The sequence below is a fragment of the Pocillopora damicornis genome, chromosome 6 (assembly GCF_964200805.1).
Source record: "Pocillopora damicornis chromosome 6, jaPocDami1.2, whole genome shotgun sequence".
Lineage (NCBI taxonomy): Eukaryota > Metazoa > Cnidaria > Anthozoa > Scleractinia > Pocilloporidae > Pocillopora > Pocillopora damicornis.
In genome coordinates, this window is record NC_142675.1 from 4,461,185 (window position 1) to 4,480,682 (window position 19,498).

Sequence of the window (19,498 nt, forward strand, 5' to 3'; positions counted from 1 at the left end):
CAATGAGGGGAAACCCCTTTCACGAAATCAGTTAATCAGAAATCAATGTGAATAAGTTGAATTTGTGTTTAAGAACAGGATGCTTACAAAGTGAGAGAGCTAGTGGGGTATTTAGGGAACAAACTAAGCCTGTCTATGAACCTGTATCAATCGGCACCGCATTAAGCGCCAATTGTCAAATACAATTGAGGGCCAATTTTTATTTGAATAGCAAGCAAATGTTATATTTTCTTGTAAGGGTAATGAGGGGAAACCCCTTTCACGAAATCAGTTCGTCACTCTTTACCTTTGTTCGAGTATAATTTGAGAGTGCCATAAGTCTATTAGTTTGGTTCTCAGCCCCTGGAACCCAATTTATCTGGACGAAGCTCAGCTATTTGGATTGAGAATAGATATATTTGCGTTAGAATTTCATTAACGCCAAAATCAGACAGCATAATCAAGTTGACAAGGTGCCATTATATTCCACAAGAGAGTACAAATTATCTTGTAGTTGAACAATACATTCCACTCGAATAAAGAAAGAATCTTTTTCAATACCCTTTGTGCCAGATGAAATTTGTTGATTTCGAAATAAAAAGCTTTAAAGCATTTCTAAAGTGAAATGCCAAAATGATGGGAGATGGAAATAGCTGGTTGGCGTGAAGAAATACGAAGGATACAAAATGGAGATCTAAGTAATACCAAGGGCCATTTCAGTGATTTATAAAGTATATTAATGAACGTAGTTATTCAGAAATTGGTTCCCTTGATTCCATGAAGAACTTTAGCTCTCTGAAATTTATCGGCTCTTCTGAAACAATTTCGAGGAATGTAAATCCCGTTGTTTATTCAATTTACTTCCGCAAGATCAGTTACTATTTGTTTGACTTGAAAATGCCCATTGTATTACAAAGGTGTAACTAATAGCAATTTGCCTTACTTACCTTCAGAACCGTAAGTTTCTCCTAGATGAACGAAAAACAAAAAGATACACAGCGAAAACTTCTGGATATCCATGTCTATGTCTCAAAATATGCTACTGTCGAATGAAGATTATGGTTTGTTGTTATCACGAGATTTCTATCTCATGTCCTTTATTATGACGGAAGGAAAAAACCCACTTCCACTTTTACTTTCACTTTCACCTCTACATCAGAGACGTGACTGCTGGCAATATCAGCAAGGTGAAGATAAAACAAAGGGTTGAACCCAAGAGTACTTTTATTTCCACGTGGAATGGCCCACTACGGGTTGACTGCGCAATAGAGAATAAATGGGGGATTTATAAACAACGACGAGGAAAAAACTCAATTATATGCCATAATTTACCACTTAATGTCCCAAAACTAGCTGAAAATTTCTACTAACTTCGAGTTCGGGAGATAAACAAGGATTAAATTTTGCATCAAAGATTATTCTTAGAACTATTTCAGTGGTTCTGTTAGAAATGATCGTTCAAATTATACAAGTGGAGGATAACACAAGCAGGCCGTTGGGACTCAGTAAAGGGTGATCGATCACGTCTGCTTAATAGAGATAAACGCTAAATATAGGTCATGTGAGGATTTCGGTATTTTGAAAACTGACCGCTAAAAACAGGGTGACCTTTAGGAGAAGGACCGCGAAAAAGTTGGTAGTAAATTGATTGCTGTCATTAGTGATAGGGTTTTAAAATAGTCAGAGGCAGCTGTGAACTGTGCGAGAAAAATGTTCGTTCAAAAAGACTTGACCTCGTCAATATAGTTTTCCTTTGTTTGCGTAACGAACCATTTCTCAAGTATTACCGCTTCATTGTAATGTAAAAACTCCGATATTCAGAAAATTAAGTGTGTTAGATTTTTTAATAAAATGCCCACCTTCAAATTCGGGCTTAACTTCCTCCAGTAGGTTTATAGTTACTTCGCCAACAAAACTATCACGTTGTCGAAAAAAGTTGACTTTACACTTTTTATTCTACCTTGTGCCATAGGTCAGTAACTTTGCCATCGCAAACCGATTTTCCTATCACGCTGAAAATTATGTCAAAAGACGTCTTTATTTTTCTATTGGTTAAGGTTTGGAAAATATCTTATCAAACGTGTTGAGTTGTCAGTTCCCAGTTTTTTTCATGATGCAGGGTATCTGCTCGTTGGAACAAAACACGGGTTGAATTGTCCATTTTGAACAGGAGTGAGGCTAAGGTTGACCTTGTTATGATACCAACCTTGCTGCTTTTCAAATGCAAATTACTTTGTTATCATGTACGGAACAAATGAGGGAAAACCCCTGTCACGAAATCAGTTCATCACAATCGCATTTATCTTCTGCAAAAAGCCCAGCCAAGTTGACAAGGTGCAATTATATTCCACAAGAGAGTACAAATTATCTTGTATCTGAACAATGCCATACACTCGAATAAATAAAGAATCTTTTAATACCCTTTGTGCCAGATGAAATTTGCTGATTTCGAAATAAAAGGCTTTAAAGCATTTCTATAGTGAAATGCCAAAATAATGGGAGATGGAAATAGCTGGTTGGCGTAAATACGACGGATACAAAATGGAGATCTTAGTATTACTGAGGGCCATTTCAGTGATTTCCCAAGTATGTTGATGAACGTAGTTATTCAGAAATTGGTTCCCTTGAGTCCATATAGAACTTAAGCTCTCTGAAATGTATCGGTTCTTCTGAAACAATTTCGAGGAATGCAAATCTCGTTGTTTATTTAGTAAACTTCCGGTACGACATGATTGTTTGATCGCAAGGTTTGTTTGACTTGAAAATACACACTTGAGATATATTTTTTTACAACCGCACACTTATGAATTATTTAAAAGACTACAAAGGTGTAACTTAAAGCAATTTGCCTTACTTACCTTCAGAGCCGTAAGTTTCTTCTAGATAAGCGACAAACAAAAGGATGAACAGCAAAAACTTCTGGATATCCATGTCTACGTCTCAAAATATGTTACTGACGAATGTAAGTAACTTGACATCTTACGTCTGTGAGTAATATCAGCAGTGTCAAGATAGAACAAAGGGGTGAACCCCAAAGAGTACTTTCATTTTTACGGGGAATGGCCCACTACAGGTTGACCACTTAAAACAGGAAAAATAGGGGTATTATAAACAACGATTAAAAAAAAAAAAACACAATTGTATGCCGTAATTTACCACCAATGTCCCAAAACTAGCTGAAAAATTCTAGTAACTTCGATTTCGGGAGATAAACATGGATTAATTTTGCATCAAAGATTATTCTTAGAACTATTTCAGTGGTTCTGCCTTGATTGATCATTCGGTACAAGTGGAGGATAATGCAAGCAGGCCGTAATAGAGATAAACTCTAAATATAGGCCGTCTAGAAATTTCGGTATTTTGAAAACCGACCGCTAAAAACAGGGCGACCACATGATACAGGTTTAATTTGTTCCCTACATACCCCTAACTCCTGGAAATCGGTTTTTGTTCACTAACGAAGTGGCAGAGTACTCTAAATTTCACGCACAGGCGTGATTTAGGAGGAGGAGGCCGAAAAAGTCGGCAGTAAATTGACTGCTGTCATAAGTGATAGGGTTTTAAAATAGCCAGAGGCAGCTGTGAACTGTGCGAGGAAAAAGTTCGTTTAAAGAGACCTGACCTCGTCAATATAGTTTGCATTTGTTTGTGTAATGAACCATTCCTTTAGTATTTCCGCTGCATTGTAATGTAAAAACTCCGATATTCAGAAGTTTAAGTGTGTTACGTTTTTTTAAATGAAATTTCCACCTTTAAATAAGGGCTTTACTGCCTTCAGTAGTTTCATGGTTAATTCGCCAACATAGAAAAAAAAAACAAAGTTGACTTTACACTTTTTATTTTACCTTGTGCCATTGGTCAATAACTTTGCCATCGTAAACCGACTTTCCTATCACGCTGAAAATGATGTCAAAAGACGTCGTTATTTTTCTACCGGTTGGGTTTTTTAAGATATCTTATTAAACTTGTTAAGAGTTGTCAGTTCCCAGTTCCTTCTTGATGCAGGGTATCTGCTTGCTGGAACAAGGATACGGGTTCATTTGTCCATTTTGAACATGAGTGAGGCTAAGGTTGACCTTGTTATAATACAAACCTTGCTGCTTTGTCAAATGCAAATTACTTTGTTATCATGCTAACTAGATACTGATCTCTATCACAACGTTAACAAGGTCACCTTCAACCTCACTCCAAATCAAAGGCTTGGTAACTAAGTACACAACTGTAAAATTGCCTATTCAAAGGGAAATAGATTGTCTAGAAATCATGAGTGACTGCGAATGTTGTGGAAATGCATAATAAAGTACCGTATTGATAAAGTAAATAACAAATTATCAGGTCATTCAATTCAGCATCCCGCTGCATGACCCTCCACGATTAAGTTTTATGGCGAAAAGTGGGTCATTTCGCTCTGATGCTGGATCATCTCCAATACATAATTTGCGTGCTTATATTTATGTTATACAGATAAGGCACGTCTCGATGAATCAATTTCTCCCTTTAATAATGTTTGGTTAAGTGGCGTGAAATACACGTTTTTTAATAAATTTTGGTGGTTTATCAGTAACATAAACCGCTCATACTGAGTTAGAGCATTGTCACTGTTCTCGAAATAAACCGTTTTTCGTTGCAGTAAACACCGCCGGTACATGAGAAGTCCTTTAGGAAAGAACCATTTAGCAAATTTATTTCCAAGGCCGTCAAAAATGCTGGAATACGTGGCAGAGTCATTAACCACTCTGTACGGATTTCGTCCATCTAACGTCTCCTTTTAATGCAGGATGCAGATACCTCAGAAAATTTTGTTGGTTTATAACATAAGTACTAACTGTAAGTACTAACCTGGTTTTCTGCTCGATTTATGGCCCCTGTGCGCTTTGTCTTTAGGCTATTAATCCGAGAAAAACTCGGTCCGTAACATGCAGTGCGGCCCTCGAACTCGGTTAGTAAGAGGTATCTCGTGCTCTCCAAACTTCCCACGTACATCCATACATTAGAGTGGTTTAGCAAGAGGACGGGAACGTCATTTCAGAACGGGAAAGCACGCGGATAATCTGGACACGACTCTATTTCGACTTCCGGTGTTAGCGTTGCCGTTCTCCCCATCAAGTTCAGGACGTCATTTCGCTGATTTTCCCGTCATGATCAAAACGCCTAGGATTTGCGTTCATTGTGCACTCATAAACGAAATGATGCTGTTTGGAATGATTTCAGAACTCATTTCCAAGATAACTAGGTTCCTTTCTTTGTTTTATTCGGTGAATTTGTGAAAGTTTACCGCTACGTTTATTCTGGATACCCGAAAGGAAACACTTTCGTCAGCAAGCGATCTAAGATTTTAGGGCTCAGTTACCTTTTGTAATTGAGCGTGGCCTTAAGCAACGTAAGGATGATACATTTCTTAAACCATGTATGAAAACTCTAAGAACGGGTGCTCTTAATTTTATCGTGAATTAATTCATCAATAAATTAAACTTGCTTCATGTTGAAGTTTATCAAATTGAAACAACACGAAGGTTACCTGCTATATTATTCAGTGTTATTTGTTGTCATTGTCGTTTTAACCGTAGTTAAAAAGTGTTCTGCGAATTGAGGTCAGAGATAAAAAAAATTTGAGAATAGCTCGGGTTGGCACTTTTTTGTCTTTAGTTTTGATCAGCGCCGATGAAAACTTAGACAAGAAAGTCATCTACGAAAGAAAATAACAATCAACTTGATTTCGACACGGCTGTCTAAATCTATTAATTTGATTCAGTCTTGATCGACTTTATGCGTTAAAAAATTAAATTAAACAAAAACAAAATAAAACAGGAACGAAGTCTGATTCCTCAGTCTAACCGTTTCGTTGGTGACTAGTTTGAGTGCATTTCATTCGTTCATGGTGAAAAGGGAACTCATTGTAAACAATTCCATCGTTGGGTCGCTTAATCTCTACATGTTTTCGCCATAACTCCTGATAACTCCGTTCAAATGCATTGCAACTCTAAGAAGGTGGTACTTAAAAGAGGTGTACTGTCGTGATTGAGAAGAATATTCAGTAAACAAGGGAAAAAACGGCAACGATTTCAATTCCAAATTATACTTTACAAAATTATGAAGAAAAACGAGTAGTGCTGAAATATAGAAGTACGAAACGAAATGACAGCGATACATATCATAGAAAAAAAAATGTTTAGTGGGCTTCAAAATTTGATAGATGAATCTGCAGACTCGAAACTAAACTGGAATGAAATAATTTCAAAGTTTAATCGCCCATGTGGATTCATATTAACAACTCACTTGTAGTAAACTATCCTCGGTTTGTGCTTGTTACACTCTCAAAGAGGATAATTTCGTTGTCCTTCAAGCGGTCTATGAAACCGAAAATTCAAAGCTGATAATGATCCTAAAGAGCCAAGGTTAGGATATTCAAGAACAAATATAACGTGGACGGTTCGTTGAAACGACTGCTGAGTCACTTTTCAACACAACGCGACGGCGTTTTCGACCCAGTTTTTTCTCGACATTTTTGCTGCACGCTCCGTTCTGAAATGACGTTCCCGTCCTCTTGCTAAACCACTCTATTCTCTATATAGCGCGTGTGCTTGCCCTATGTAAGTCCTATTGACCTGCTATAAACAAAATCTTTATTAACGCACGCCCGTGCGTAAATAAGATGACGTGAGCATTTTTTTTTACTTGGCTTCAGAGTTTCCGTCCTGTTAAGCTGCAGTGCAGTATTCCTTCTCTTTGAAATATGAAGGAAACCAGCGAAGAACTGCCCAATTTTTCTAACGGCATTGACCTTTTAGGTCCATATCCAACAAGCAACAAAAATAAAACCGAAAGAAACTCGCAAGTTGCACGTTTCGCAAATTTGTCGGAAGACCAGCTGCAGCAGATTTTGGCCGAAAAACATTCACTGGGAACAAAAAAAAAGTCACCAATTGGTTATTAATAACTTTAAAGGCGTTAAAGGCTTTTATTGTTGTTTTTAAATTTGTTCAATCTGCGGAATAAAGTACACAGTTGTTAATTGGGAATTTACTAAAACCAAAACAATCACAATTGCACTCTATCACAATAAAAGGCTTCTTCGCGCAGATCCTTGTTGTCGCTCTGTTTGTTATAAAAGAATTTGCTCATGCTTTTAGCTGTGCGTATATCGAGTTATGGATGCACTTGAGATATTAACGTAACGTCAGAAGAGCGGTGTTCTTCTAGTTTACTGTTATGTTTTGATCTAGATTGGATGCGCCATAATGTACTGCACCATTACCTAAAAATAACAATGTGGTCATGATCAACTAGAACTGTCATGGTCTCCATTTAGGGCAGCAGAGGTTTCCATATGTCAGACACGTTCACCGAGACTGTAGGCGGAAGATATAATCCTATGATGAACAATCATTGTCAATATGTGTTTTGGCGTTCGACTTCTCAAAATATTCATTTAGTTTGGGTTTCCTCATTTCTTGTTTAGCTTTGTTTACACCAGGAAAGCGTTATCCATCTAAGATGGAAATTTTAAGGAAATGTCTTACTTTTATTTTTTTTATAAGGACGAGACTTTTATTATTCTATTTTGTGATCAGCATTTGTCATGTTCTGCTTGCGTTTAAATACTACCCTGAATCAGGTGTAGTCTCCAGAATCACGTTTGAATCTAAACTATGATGGAACTTGTAAAATAACCATCGAAGGCCATCTTAGATTAAAAATTTGAAATACGTCTTCGGGTCAGTGAAAATAACGAAATTTTTACATTTGGGATTTATTTGGCAAGGAAATTGGGGATTTAAGATCCAGGACTGTAAATATTACAAATGAATGAGGAGACAAGGTATGGGAGTTTCGTCAGTTGGATTCAAAAAGACAGATCGGAAAAGCTAGAAAAGAAACCCACTGTAATCCGCTGTAACAATAAATTAACCATGTAAACATATTTTCCAAAATTCTGATCACAAGAAAGTCTTAACGAAAACCGTGATACCAAGCAATGTATACGGAATAAAAAATTGATAACAAATTAAACATTTCTCAGTTATCTTGAAAACTGATAAGTCTTTAAAAAATATCCACAGTGATGGCGTAGGCATTCTGCACGCAAAAATAGTAGCATATAAAAAAGTAAACATATTTTGAATAATTTTTATAAAAAAAAAGAGTACGTTATGCAACCACGCAATCAAAACAAAATAGGAAAAAAGATTAAAAATGAGACAATTTGAATTGACGTAATTCGAAATTGAAACTGTAAAAATTTGAAAGAAACATGTCATCAAGGTGTTTTGGTTGAATTTTACGTAGCGATCACCAAGCTTGAATCTTAACGCATCGTGGATTCACTGGACGGCCTCTCTTTTTGAAGTAAGAAACACTTAAAAAGTGCAAGAGAAATTAAATACAGGTTTGTGAAAACATTATGAGTGGAAGACACATTTGATATTGTTAATTTTCACCTATTTATTTAGGATCGTATGTGTGTGATAATTATAACTATCCTGTCAATGTTGCCTCATCAGCGCTTCGAAAGTGTCTCGAAGCGGAAGATTGTTTAAGGCAGAAGATGTTTTAATTTGGAAATATTTATTTTTCTTTCTCATGGTATTAATTTTCTTCATTTGCCATCACTGCCGTTAGATGACAAACCAGGTTTCAAGAGAAGAGGACAGTAGGATTGGTTCCGTACTTCATACAGTCGACTTTTCGCTCTTTTGATTACACTGAAAAAAAAAAAAACGGAAAAACCTGAAGAACTAGGATTCGAATCCTCACCTGGTTATAATATTATAATATTTCCTTGGCCCCGCCTTCGTGAAAATTGGCTTCAATCTTTTTCCAGAAACGTTTTTGACTGATTTATGCGTCCGATGCAGATGTTATCAGACGTTATAATTTGATAGTCAGTGCCAGCAACAGCAATTCGTAATTTCAAGTTCCACATCTTCGTGGAGGAGACGAAAATTGTAAGAACAAAAACGTGTCAATTGATGATAATGAAGGAAAATACCCCGACTTGTCTGACTTGTTTCGTTATTTCTCTATCTGTAGTTGAGCAGCGTGAGGAAGTTCATAGGTATTACCAATCAAGCTTTCAGAGCAGGGAATAATTTTGTAAGTATCCGAAATCGGTCGGGTGTTCGGTCACTCTTTAAGAGGTTGGCTTGCGGAATCTCTAGAGTTAGTTACATCACGTACAACCTCTCCATATAAAAATTATCATTTGAAACCTGTTAATTTTGATGCTTTTATTAATCATTATCAGCTTGAAGCGTCTGAAAGTCGTGATAATAAAACTAATTAATCTATTTAAATTTTTTTTTGGCATGAAAAGTAAGACACATGCATTGTGTCTAATCACAGTTTCTCTACTCACCAAACCTCTATGACCTTCGAACTATGAAATGTTATTTTCTTTATGGGCAACTAACTGTGGGTTTTTTTTTGTTCGGAGAGAAGTGATTTGGCCTCTGAAGAATTCAAGCACTTGAAAGCGAGACTTCGTGGACACTTGAAATTTATTAATCTACAGATAAACATTAAATAAAGGGGAATTTTGGATCAAATGAATCTATTAATGATGCATGACGCTCTATGCTTTTCCTTTGTTCGGAAAAACTAGAAGAGTCGTCATTACGGACATAAATACAATTTTTGTTTTTCCAAATCGATGCACATCAGAGTTGTAATCCTTCTAAGGACTTTTAACCCTCCTGATGTAGCTGAGTTAAAAATTGATCACGTAAGCCTCGTCTTTTGATACAAGCACTTTGATCGTCGCTTGATGCGAGCGCTTTTCCTTCGCACGGTTCAACCGTACCAGCAATTTCTAGACATAAATTCGTTGCTATATAGACCTAAGTTTGCATATGATTTGACTATTCCTCGTTCTTTCATCCACTGCTATGCCAACCGAGCCACCATATATATAGACCTAAGACTAAACACGCACATCCATTATTCCTCGTTCTTTCATCTTCTGCCGAGTCAAACACGCCACTAGCTGTGTAGATGCTCCCATTATTTTATTTAAGCGGCGCTGGTAGATGATTTGGTTTGATGATAGCGTAGAGTGACAGCTTTGAACCATTGTGTTTGTCATCGAACTAAACGTTCTACTCCTCAAACCAACGGACACACCAGTCCAACCAGTTCGTTTTGTCAACTGATCGAAGGAAGACTTCACTCAGCTAACTTGCTTACCTGTGTTGATAAACCTATGTCATTTCAACACTGCACGGCCACAATTTTATGCTATTTTAAACCTATTTCTGGTGTCTTTACCATGGCTAGAAGCTCCTCCAGTTTCGTTTCCCATAGCACGGTAAGAACAAAATCCGCGACTCAGAGCAGCCCCTATGCAACAACTTCCGCTAGCTTGCCAATGAACTAACTATACAGTAATAGGGGTATTCTGCTCGAATCTCCAACTAAACGAGTACACAGATCTCAAAGAGGTGTCTAGGTCAGTTTATTATCATCTACGTAAGCATCGTCGCTTGACGCTTTTCGTCGCACGGTTCAACCGTACCTGTACATGCGTCTTTTTCATTTCTGGTTTGCTCAGCCATCGTGTCACATGAGATAAGCGTCATTTCATTTATCGAGCTCCAGTGACTATCACACAGTACTTTTACAACTTAAACCTCTCCCCTCTGTGCTCATTGTTGCTAGAATTTTAAACTGAACGAACAAGGCAGCCACAGGGCTCTATGCCAAAATACACTGAACCTGATTCAGTTGTGGATGGTAAGTGCTGTAAGCCTTATTCGTTTAATGTAATTTGATCCAAGCAGGAGTCTCATATGCCGTAAGTATGTCTCTTAATGATTTTCATACCACGAGCTTATCTTTTTTGTGGAAATGAAAATGTCGCTGACGATATTTGAAATATGGTTTAGTTTCTCGGCCGGATTTTCTTGTTATGTGGGCTACTTCCTGATACCGCAATGATTCCTCAATCATACAAATGCTACGTTCAAGAAAACGATTCATGTGCCGGTTTAACTATGGAGACTTGAAATATTTCGCCTTGGTTAAGCAGAGCTGATGCTTATGTTCCAAGTTTATTCCAACACTTACTCAACCATACGAGTATAAGCGAAGGGCCAAACTGGCGCAATATCTTGTTTAAATTTAATGTCTCTTGTAAGATAGATTATTATGCTAAAGATCCTATGTCAATTTGCATCTGAACGAAAGTGTACATGCAGAATTTTTTTACTGAATTAGCTTTCGTTCTCGCCAAGTTTTCTCTTTTGCGCCTGAACAAAATGCAAAGAAACTTTCCGTACGTTTTTGTCTTCCAAAAAGCTGAAGATAAATAATTGTGTGGTCCTAGCTGTTCAGCGTCAAATTACCTCGCAGAAGCTGGTTTTGAAGATAATTTTTCACAAAAGCATTTCCTATACTTATTGTATAGCGCCACGCAAAAAAAATTTATGCTGGCTGCTTCTTTCGATATGAATGCGACATGATCTTGACAAAAACTGAAAAAAAAAGGCTGTATTCCTAAACTTGAATCATTAGGAATTGATTAGTTCAGGAAAGTAAAGCTGCAAAGCGCCACGTCAAAGCGCTATTCCTATCCCCTGTCAATGCGCCATCCATCAAACATTAATTGAACTATTTTATTAACAGTCAGGCTGATGGAGACTCTTGGGGAAATGTAGAAACTGCACCTTTAAACATAAAGGCCAAAGTTGACTACAGATTCTTGCAGTCAAATTAAAGAAACAACGATTGGAAACTATATCCATTAATTCATGAGAGAGAGCTTTTCGTTTGTGCTCTATTAAACAAGTATTTACTCAGGCACAACAAGTACAAGAATTGAGATTTGTTTTGAATTTGTAGTGAACGTTGAAATGTTGGTTTCATTGAGGTAAAATATTGGAAAAGTTCTCGTTTTTAACATTTTAATTTTGGCATCAGTAAAGTGATCCGAAATGTGACGTGTGCTTTCCCATGATTATGCAGGCTATAAAAACAGTGTAAGGAAACAAATTTATAAGGAATTTGTCTCCACTTTTTGTGCATTGTTATGATCAATCATCGTAGAATTCTAAATAACAAAACCTTGCGTTCCAAGACGCCATTGACTTAAAGCTAAATTTTCATTTTTTTTTTATTAAACTTAATTGCGTGTTATTTGCCCAGTGCATTATTTTTTGTCGAACTAGTAGAGCCCACTGAAGGTCTGTCATTGATTCACAGCTGCTCATGATCAAGAAGAAACCGACAAATTCACAAAGAAGTACAATGACATACGTAGAACATAATTTCGCAATTTCCCCATATTTCCTTCACTTTCCTAGATTACATTGAAATTGTTCATTCCACCGAAGGCAACTTTCTCTTTGGTTCGTCACACTGTTCGTGAGACCACTCGGCTAATTACCCACTTAAATGAATTTTAAAATACGGAGCACCTGCCTTAAGACTGGCGAGAAAGTACAAAATCTTCTTTTTGAGTTAATCTTGAATTTCCGCACGTAAAGAGGGTTTCTTTCTTGTTTGTTTGTTCAAGTTTATAAATTAAAATCAACGGGGAGATCAAAGGCAAAAATGGGATTGTTTATAGGAACGGACTGTAAATGACATGTGACATGTCCTAATTTGATGGTAAATCAATAATTATCCCTATTCAATAAATTATGGGTAACATCCATAAAAAATACTCTGCCTCTATGTAACTTAACTCAAATCTATCATATAAGGCTTGCTTTGAAGACAAATAGCTTCTAAACGGTGTTCATAAGTTTGACCTCTTTACTGAGCTCTAAGTAGTTTTTCTGTGACTTTCAAAGCGGAAGACAAAGCCCGTGTTGTACGTGTCTTGAAAATTGATATGAGGCATGTTGGATTTGAGATCCATTTGAGGACTCCCACACGCAAACATTTATGTTTGATATTCCTGTCCAGCTTTCAAGAAGAGATGCGACCGAGACCCGCATTAATATTCATAGCAAATCATTTTGAAATGGTTAAAAAAAGGAAGGGATCAGTAATAACCTCTTTAGTTTATCAGGGTTCATCAGTCTCGGGCCATTGAATTCTCAAATCGTTGGACAGGGGAAGCAACCTTATCTATCTCCAAAGGTATACCGTGTTTCTTATGTTAGATCAACCTGAAAAAACGCTTGGATCAGTGCGGTTGAAATGTAAATTTTTCCTTCTTTTAGTACTAAGAGGCTACAAGTCTATTTGCTGACAGCGGACTTCAGTGCATTCTATCACAGGTGCGTTCAATTGCCATGAGACGTTCAACGCTTCTTAACTCATAATAACTTGGAGGGAAACAAGTTGACTTTGTAAGGCGAATATATAGGCAGATTGATTTCCTGTTTGCAAACTAATACTAATAACGTTACAGTCCATCAAAAATAGTTATATACATGCGCCAACGGTGTCTTCAATAAGATATCATACATTATCTTTGGTGTTATTTTTTATCATACTGGATATTATACTGAGAATAAAAGGTTAGTTATAACGAATATTATGTTATTGTTATCGTTTGTTTCTGATAATTTTCGTTATTGGTATTATGCGAACAAATGTAGGAACCGTCCAGAAAATTTGAAAATACTAATAAGAAAAAACTATTTCTGAAAGTTATCTTTATCTATCGGGACGGAAAACAAATGAGAAGATGACAAATAAGAAACGCTTTCGTCATAAAGGCAAACCAATAACGAAGACCGGTATTTATATATTTTAAGAATGGGAATACTTAATACTTGTATGCAGAAATGCTTAACCATCATTTCAATACTAAAATTTTTTCACTAGGATTATTTACGGAGAAAACTAAAATGCCCTGCTGCATTCCTTTTCCTGTTTCCAGTATTTCCGTTCCTGTTCACAGCTTCAGTGACGTCCTGAAATATCATCGACTCAACCAAAGTGAACTTAGTTTAAAATAAAAAAGAAATCAAAAAAAAATTTTTGTTTCCTTTGAATTCACAATCGATTCCTCTCACCACACCCCAGGTTAGTATCGAATAAGATTTTAGGAGGCCATGGTTGTTCCATTCACTGATTATTTATTCAGTAATAACAGTTTTATCTTATTCAACTTTAGCAACAGAAAAACAGGAACTAAAGATGAAACCAGAAACCGAATGGATCATCACAGTCCTCTACGCCATCACGATGTTCGTAGCGTTTGCAGGGAATAGTTTTCTCATCTACATCGTGTGGAAGAAGCCTGAAGTCAGATCACTGACAAGCTTTATGTTCGTCAACATGGCCGTCGCTGATTTGCTTGTAACCTTGGTAGTGATGCCCTGGTCGATTTCCTTTATATATACAGACGGTGTGTGGATGATCCCGGGAGTATTTGGAAAAGTGATGTGCAAAGGTGTTGTATACATTGCCTATGTCACTTTAACAGCATCCATCCTCTGCCTGATGTTCATGGCGATCGACAGGTACTATGCCATCGTTCATCCCCTCCGCCGCCATCTTTGGTTTCGAAAGCCTAAACTAACCGTTCCATTTATCTGGATCGCGTCACTGGTCTCCATGTCCATTTTCCTTGTTATTCAAACCGTGGAGGACGACAATAATTCTTCCTATTGCATGCTATCTGTTTACATCTTGGGTGATCCAGATAGGGCTCTTCGAGGAATATACCTCCTCCTTTTCGTCGTCAACTATCTCATCCCCTTGGTCGTTATTTCTTTCTTGTATACTATCACTGCATGGAATTTATGGTTCCATGTTACACCTGGAGTGAATACTTTGAGAGGAAATCGAGCGCAACTAGAAAGCTCTAAAAGAAGAGTGGTTCGGATGCTCATTATTGTTACCTGTGCCTTTGCCCTTTGTTGGCTTCCACCACAAGTGGTCCACACGATGCAAATTATTCACGCATCTAAGGCTTACCTACATATACAGCCGATTGTCAGCTTTGTGTGTTTTTGGTTTGGACACGCTAACAGCGCCGTTAACCCATGGCTGTACATTTTTCTGAGTACCAAGATAAATACAGCATTTACCAGGATCGTCAGTAGAAAAAGCAGCCGGTTGCCTTCAAGTCTCACCATCAAAGCATCAGATGCCGTCTTACCACCTGAAGATGAAGCAATCCAGAAAGAATCAAGAATATAATGTCTCTCGTAACATGAAAGTTTTATTACTAATTTGCTAACTGTAAGATAAAAACTCGCTTAAAACGGATTTGCGTATTACTAATTATATAATATAATACAAACACCTATATACGGTTTCATAAAAGCTATTGTAGTAATCCGAGTAATTTCATGAGAAATTGACAATTGCAACTAAATTTCGACAAGAACCGTTCCTTGTATATGCATACCGTTTTCGCGATAATAATTTAATTTTAACCATTTCAGGTTAAAATTACCTGTTTTGAAAGGAGATTTGTAAAAGCCTTCGGTTATGACATACACAATTAAAGCAAAAGAAATGCTTATGGACCAAGAATCGTCTCATTCCGTTTAGAATGGAGCGCGCCAACCACTTGGCCACCCGATCTCCCTCAAGGTTGTAATATTTGTTCTTTCTTTTTTCTCTGAATTTGTTCTGAAATAATACAATCTTGAACAAAAAAAAAACAAACAAACAAACAAAAAAATAACTGAAAAAAAAAGAGAAAATGAACCTAATATTCATGGCCTTGGACATTTCAGAAGAGTATAGAGAAATAGAGTTCAATTTTCAGAACTATCCAGCAAATGTTTTTGTTGTTGTCGGTGTCAAACGAGGTATTTCACAGTCATTACCGGCGATCTAGCTAATAAGCAAACTAGCTAATTAACGCGCGCGAAAAGCGCAATTCACCTTTCCGCTATCTACTAATTTGGTTTGTTTATTCATAATTTTCTCATTGATACTAACCAATCGTTCCTCACAGTTTTCTTTAATTCTGTAGCACACGATGATAGTTTCAGCTGAAATCCAAGTGAGAGCTCTGTGTAATGGGGCGTTAATTTTGTTTTTTAGGTTTCAAGTGTCATAGGCACAAAATGGGGACAATAAGAAAAAATGAGATTTTCAAGGGGAACTCGGCAATACCTCGACAGAGTACCATAAGAAATATGCACTTTATTTTACAACGAGCAAGCAGCTGAGAACCTGAAAAAATAATCTGAGGCCTCGTTAAGAATTTGAACATCAGACCTTCCCATGGTGCCTTAAACTACGGAGCTGCGTTACAAGCCAGTCCAGCATACTGATAAGATCGGAAATCAGTATTTGCTTGAATATTCATCGGAAACTTTCGAAGAGATGGGGGAGACTCTGTGACCCTTAGTAGGTGGAGTGGGAACACTCGCCTTCTCATATGTAGTTGTGGCTTGAGTTCGACTCAGCGATTTTGGCGATACTTGTGGGTTGACTTGGTTACTGTTTTTTTTTTCTTCAGTTATCCTAATTTTTCTCCCAATATTGATAACATCGATATCATTTTAGGATTATCAAAAAAAATAAGAATTCCCGTCAAGAAAATAACCGCAACTGCTCTTGGAGAAGAGGTGGAAAAAAAAAACAAAGCAAGGAACGTCTCAGTGAACACGACGAAACAAGTATCAAATTCCTAGAAGAGGCCATCAATTGCATACCTCTCGCAATTGAGGATGGAGCTGATTTTGAAAATGCCGCTTTCATTTTTAACCTCCAGCCGGGCAGTTTATTGTTATAGCAGGAAAGGGTGACTGGCAATATTAATTATCTGAGGATGGCAGCAACAATATAACCTGTAAATGTGTCCGCAAACCCTGGTTGATGTACCTCTGAAACGAAGGCACATTTGGTTTTTCTAGTATCACCTTGTTATTGTTTCTTGCTGAAGTAGTCATCAAGGCTTTTAGGTCTAATTAAGTGTAATCTTCAATAGCTAAATGTAGGTTTCATTTCTCATTTAGTTGTGCATTTGAAAGCCTCAAACACTCTAGCCAAAGGTACCGGTTTAGTTAATTTCTTTGCGATACACAGAACGTCATTGCCTTCGTAGTTCCCGATCGCTATGTTCTGAAAGCTGCTCTTGTAGACTAAATTGTTGAATAGTAATAAGTAAATACAGGGAGATTTTGGATGCGACCTCCCTTTGAAAAGGCCTCTATGGAGAAAGAGAGTGTTGTGAAGTGTTCTTACGATGCAAGGTTTTTTAAGGTTAGCATTCAAAGATTGTGCCACTCCTACCCCCTTACGATAGGTTCCATTTTTGTCTTTCTCCTCTGGTCGTGCAATTACTTGAAATTTTGTCTCTAAACTGGTCGTGTTGAGTACTTTATTTTTAGTTTCCTAAATGCCACTCGTACAAGTTTAAGCTGATTATTGTATAGTCGTTGTACGAGTCTTATTAGAAAAGTTTAAATATCTCGGGGTTTTTATGGACCCAACACTTTCTTTGAAGTCCCACATTAATTACTTGTGAAAGAAGATCTCGTCTAGATTAGGAATGTTGCGTAGAGCACGAGAGATCTTGCCTCAGTCATCCTTTATCATTTTGTACAACGCAATGATACTCCCCCTTTTTGACTATTGCTCAGTTGTATTGGATAGTTCTGGGGCTATATCTAAAGGGTATCTTGATAAGCTTAATGGGCGTGCGGCGAGTATTATCTTAAATAGGGCTGTGAGTGAAACAGATATTATTCGTATTCTTGGTTGGCCTAACCTTCAGTCTCGTAGAGACTATCTTAAATGCATGCTGGTTTTCAAATCTATGAACGGCTTAGCACCTTCCTACCTATTGAGTGATTTTACTCAAGCCAAGAAATATCATACATATAATACCAGGCACAGGGATTTGATTCGTCTTCCTTTGCCCAAAAGCACTAAATATCAAGGCAGTTTTAGATATAATGGTGGGTGCACTTTTAATAATCTGCCCAAAGCAATAAGATCGCTGGAAAGCCCTAAAACTTTTAAAACTGAGTGAAAGCGGTTTTTTAAACAGATTTAATTAGTTATATAGACTTTGTTTGTATTTTCTCCGATGAGTTTTACTTTTGTCTGTCAATTTTGAGTAAGTTTGTATTGTCAAATTTTGTTTTTGCAGGGCTCTCTTTAAACTAGTCATGCTAAATGTAATGTCCCTGTTTAAATGTTGTTTAAATAAAATAAATAAATAAATAAAACGCTTTATTATAACATAGCGTGGGTGCTTGCTTGAGGTCAACTCTATCTTTAAGTAAGTATCCTGAGAAAGATAGTAAGTCTATCATACAAATTTGTCGAAACGTCCACAGATCGAGAGATAAGCGAAGCAACTACGTCTGCATTCACCTTTAATTAAAAAACCCCGAGAAATCAGTCACATTTGAAAACGCTGCATTATAACATAGCGTGCGTGCTTGCCCTATATAAGTCCTATTGAGCTGCTATGAACAAAATCTTTATTTACGCATGCCCGTACGTAAATAAGATGACGTGAGCGTGTTTTTTACTTGGCTTCAGAGTTTCCGTCCTTTAATTGGGAATTTGCAAAAACAAAAACAATCACAATTGCACGCTATCACAATAAAAGGCTTCTTCGCGCAGATCCTTGTTGTCGCTCTGTTTGCCATAAAAGAATTTGCTCATGCTTTTAGCTGTGCGTATATCGAGTTATGGATGCACTTGAGATAATAACGTAACGTCAGAAGACTCGTGTTCTTGTAGTTTATTGTTATGTTTAGATCTAGATTTGATGCGCTATAGTGTACTGCACCATTACCTAAAAATAACAATTTGGTCATCATCAACTATAACTGCCGTCGTCTCCATTTAGGGCAGCAGAGGTTTCCATATGTCAGACACGTTCACCCAAAGTGTAGGCGGTAGATATAATCCAATGATCAACAATCATTGTTAATATGTGTTTTGGCGTTCGACTTTACAAAATATTCATTTAGTTTGGGTTTCCTCATTTCTTGTTTACCAAATGGGTTATCCATCTAAAATGTAAATTTTAAGGAAATTTTTTACTTTAATTTTTTATAAGGAAGAGACTTTTATCATTCTATTTTGTGATCAGAATTTGTCATGTTCTGCTTGCATTTAAATACTACTCTGAATCAGGTGAAGTCTCCAGAATCACGTTTTAATCTAAACTATGATGGAACTTGTAAAATAATCATCGAAGGCCATCTTAGATTAAAAATTTGAAATACGTCTTTGGGTCAGTGAAAATAACGAAATTTTTCGGATTCGAAAAGACAGATCGAAAAGCTAGAAAAGACACCCACTGTAATCCGCTGTAACAATAAATTAACCATGTAAACATATTTTCCAAAATTCTGATCACAAGAAGGTCTTAACGAAAACCGTGTTCTCACGCAATACATACGAAATAAAAAATGATAACAAATTGAACATTTCTCAGTTATCTTGACAACTGATAAGTCTTTAAAAAATATCCACAATGATAGCGTAGGCATTCTGCACGCAAAAAAAGTAGCATATAAAAAGTAAACATATTTTCAATAATTTTTATGAAAAAAAAGAGTACGGTATGTTACCACACAATCAAAACAAAATAGGAAAAAAGATTAAAAATGAAACAATTTTAATTGACGTAATTCGA

General features: G+C 36.9%; 1 protein-coding gene across 1 annotated transcript; it reads left to right on the plus strand.

The window, feature by feature from the left end:
* The first annotated feature begins 13,957 nt into the window (after nucleotides 1–13,957).
* Nucleotides 13,958–15,414, plus strand: LOC149043538 (orexin/Hypocretin receptor type 1-like). Its single transcript, XM_089210334.1, has one exon. It carries the CDS (start codon nucleotides 14,068–14,070, stop codon nucleotides 15,073–15,075), a length of 1,008 nt encoding a protein of 335 aa, XP_089066460.1. The 5' UTR covers nucleotides 13,958–14,067; the 3' UTR covers nucleotides 15,076–15,414.
* The last annotated feature ends 4,084 nt before the right edge of the window (nucleotides 15,415–19,498 follow it).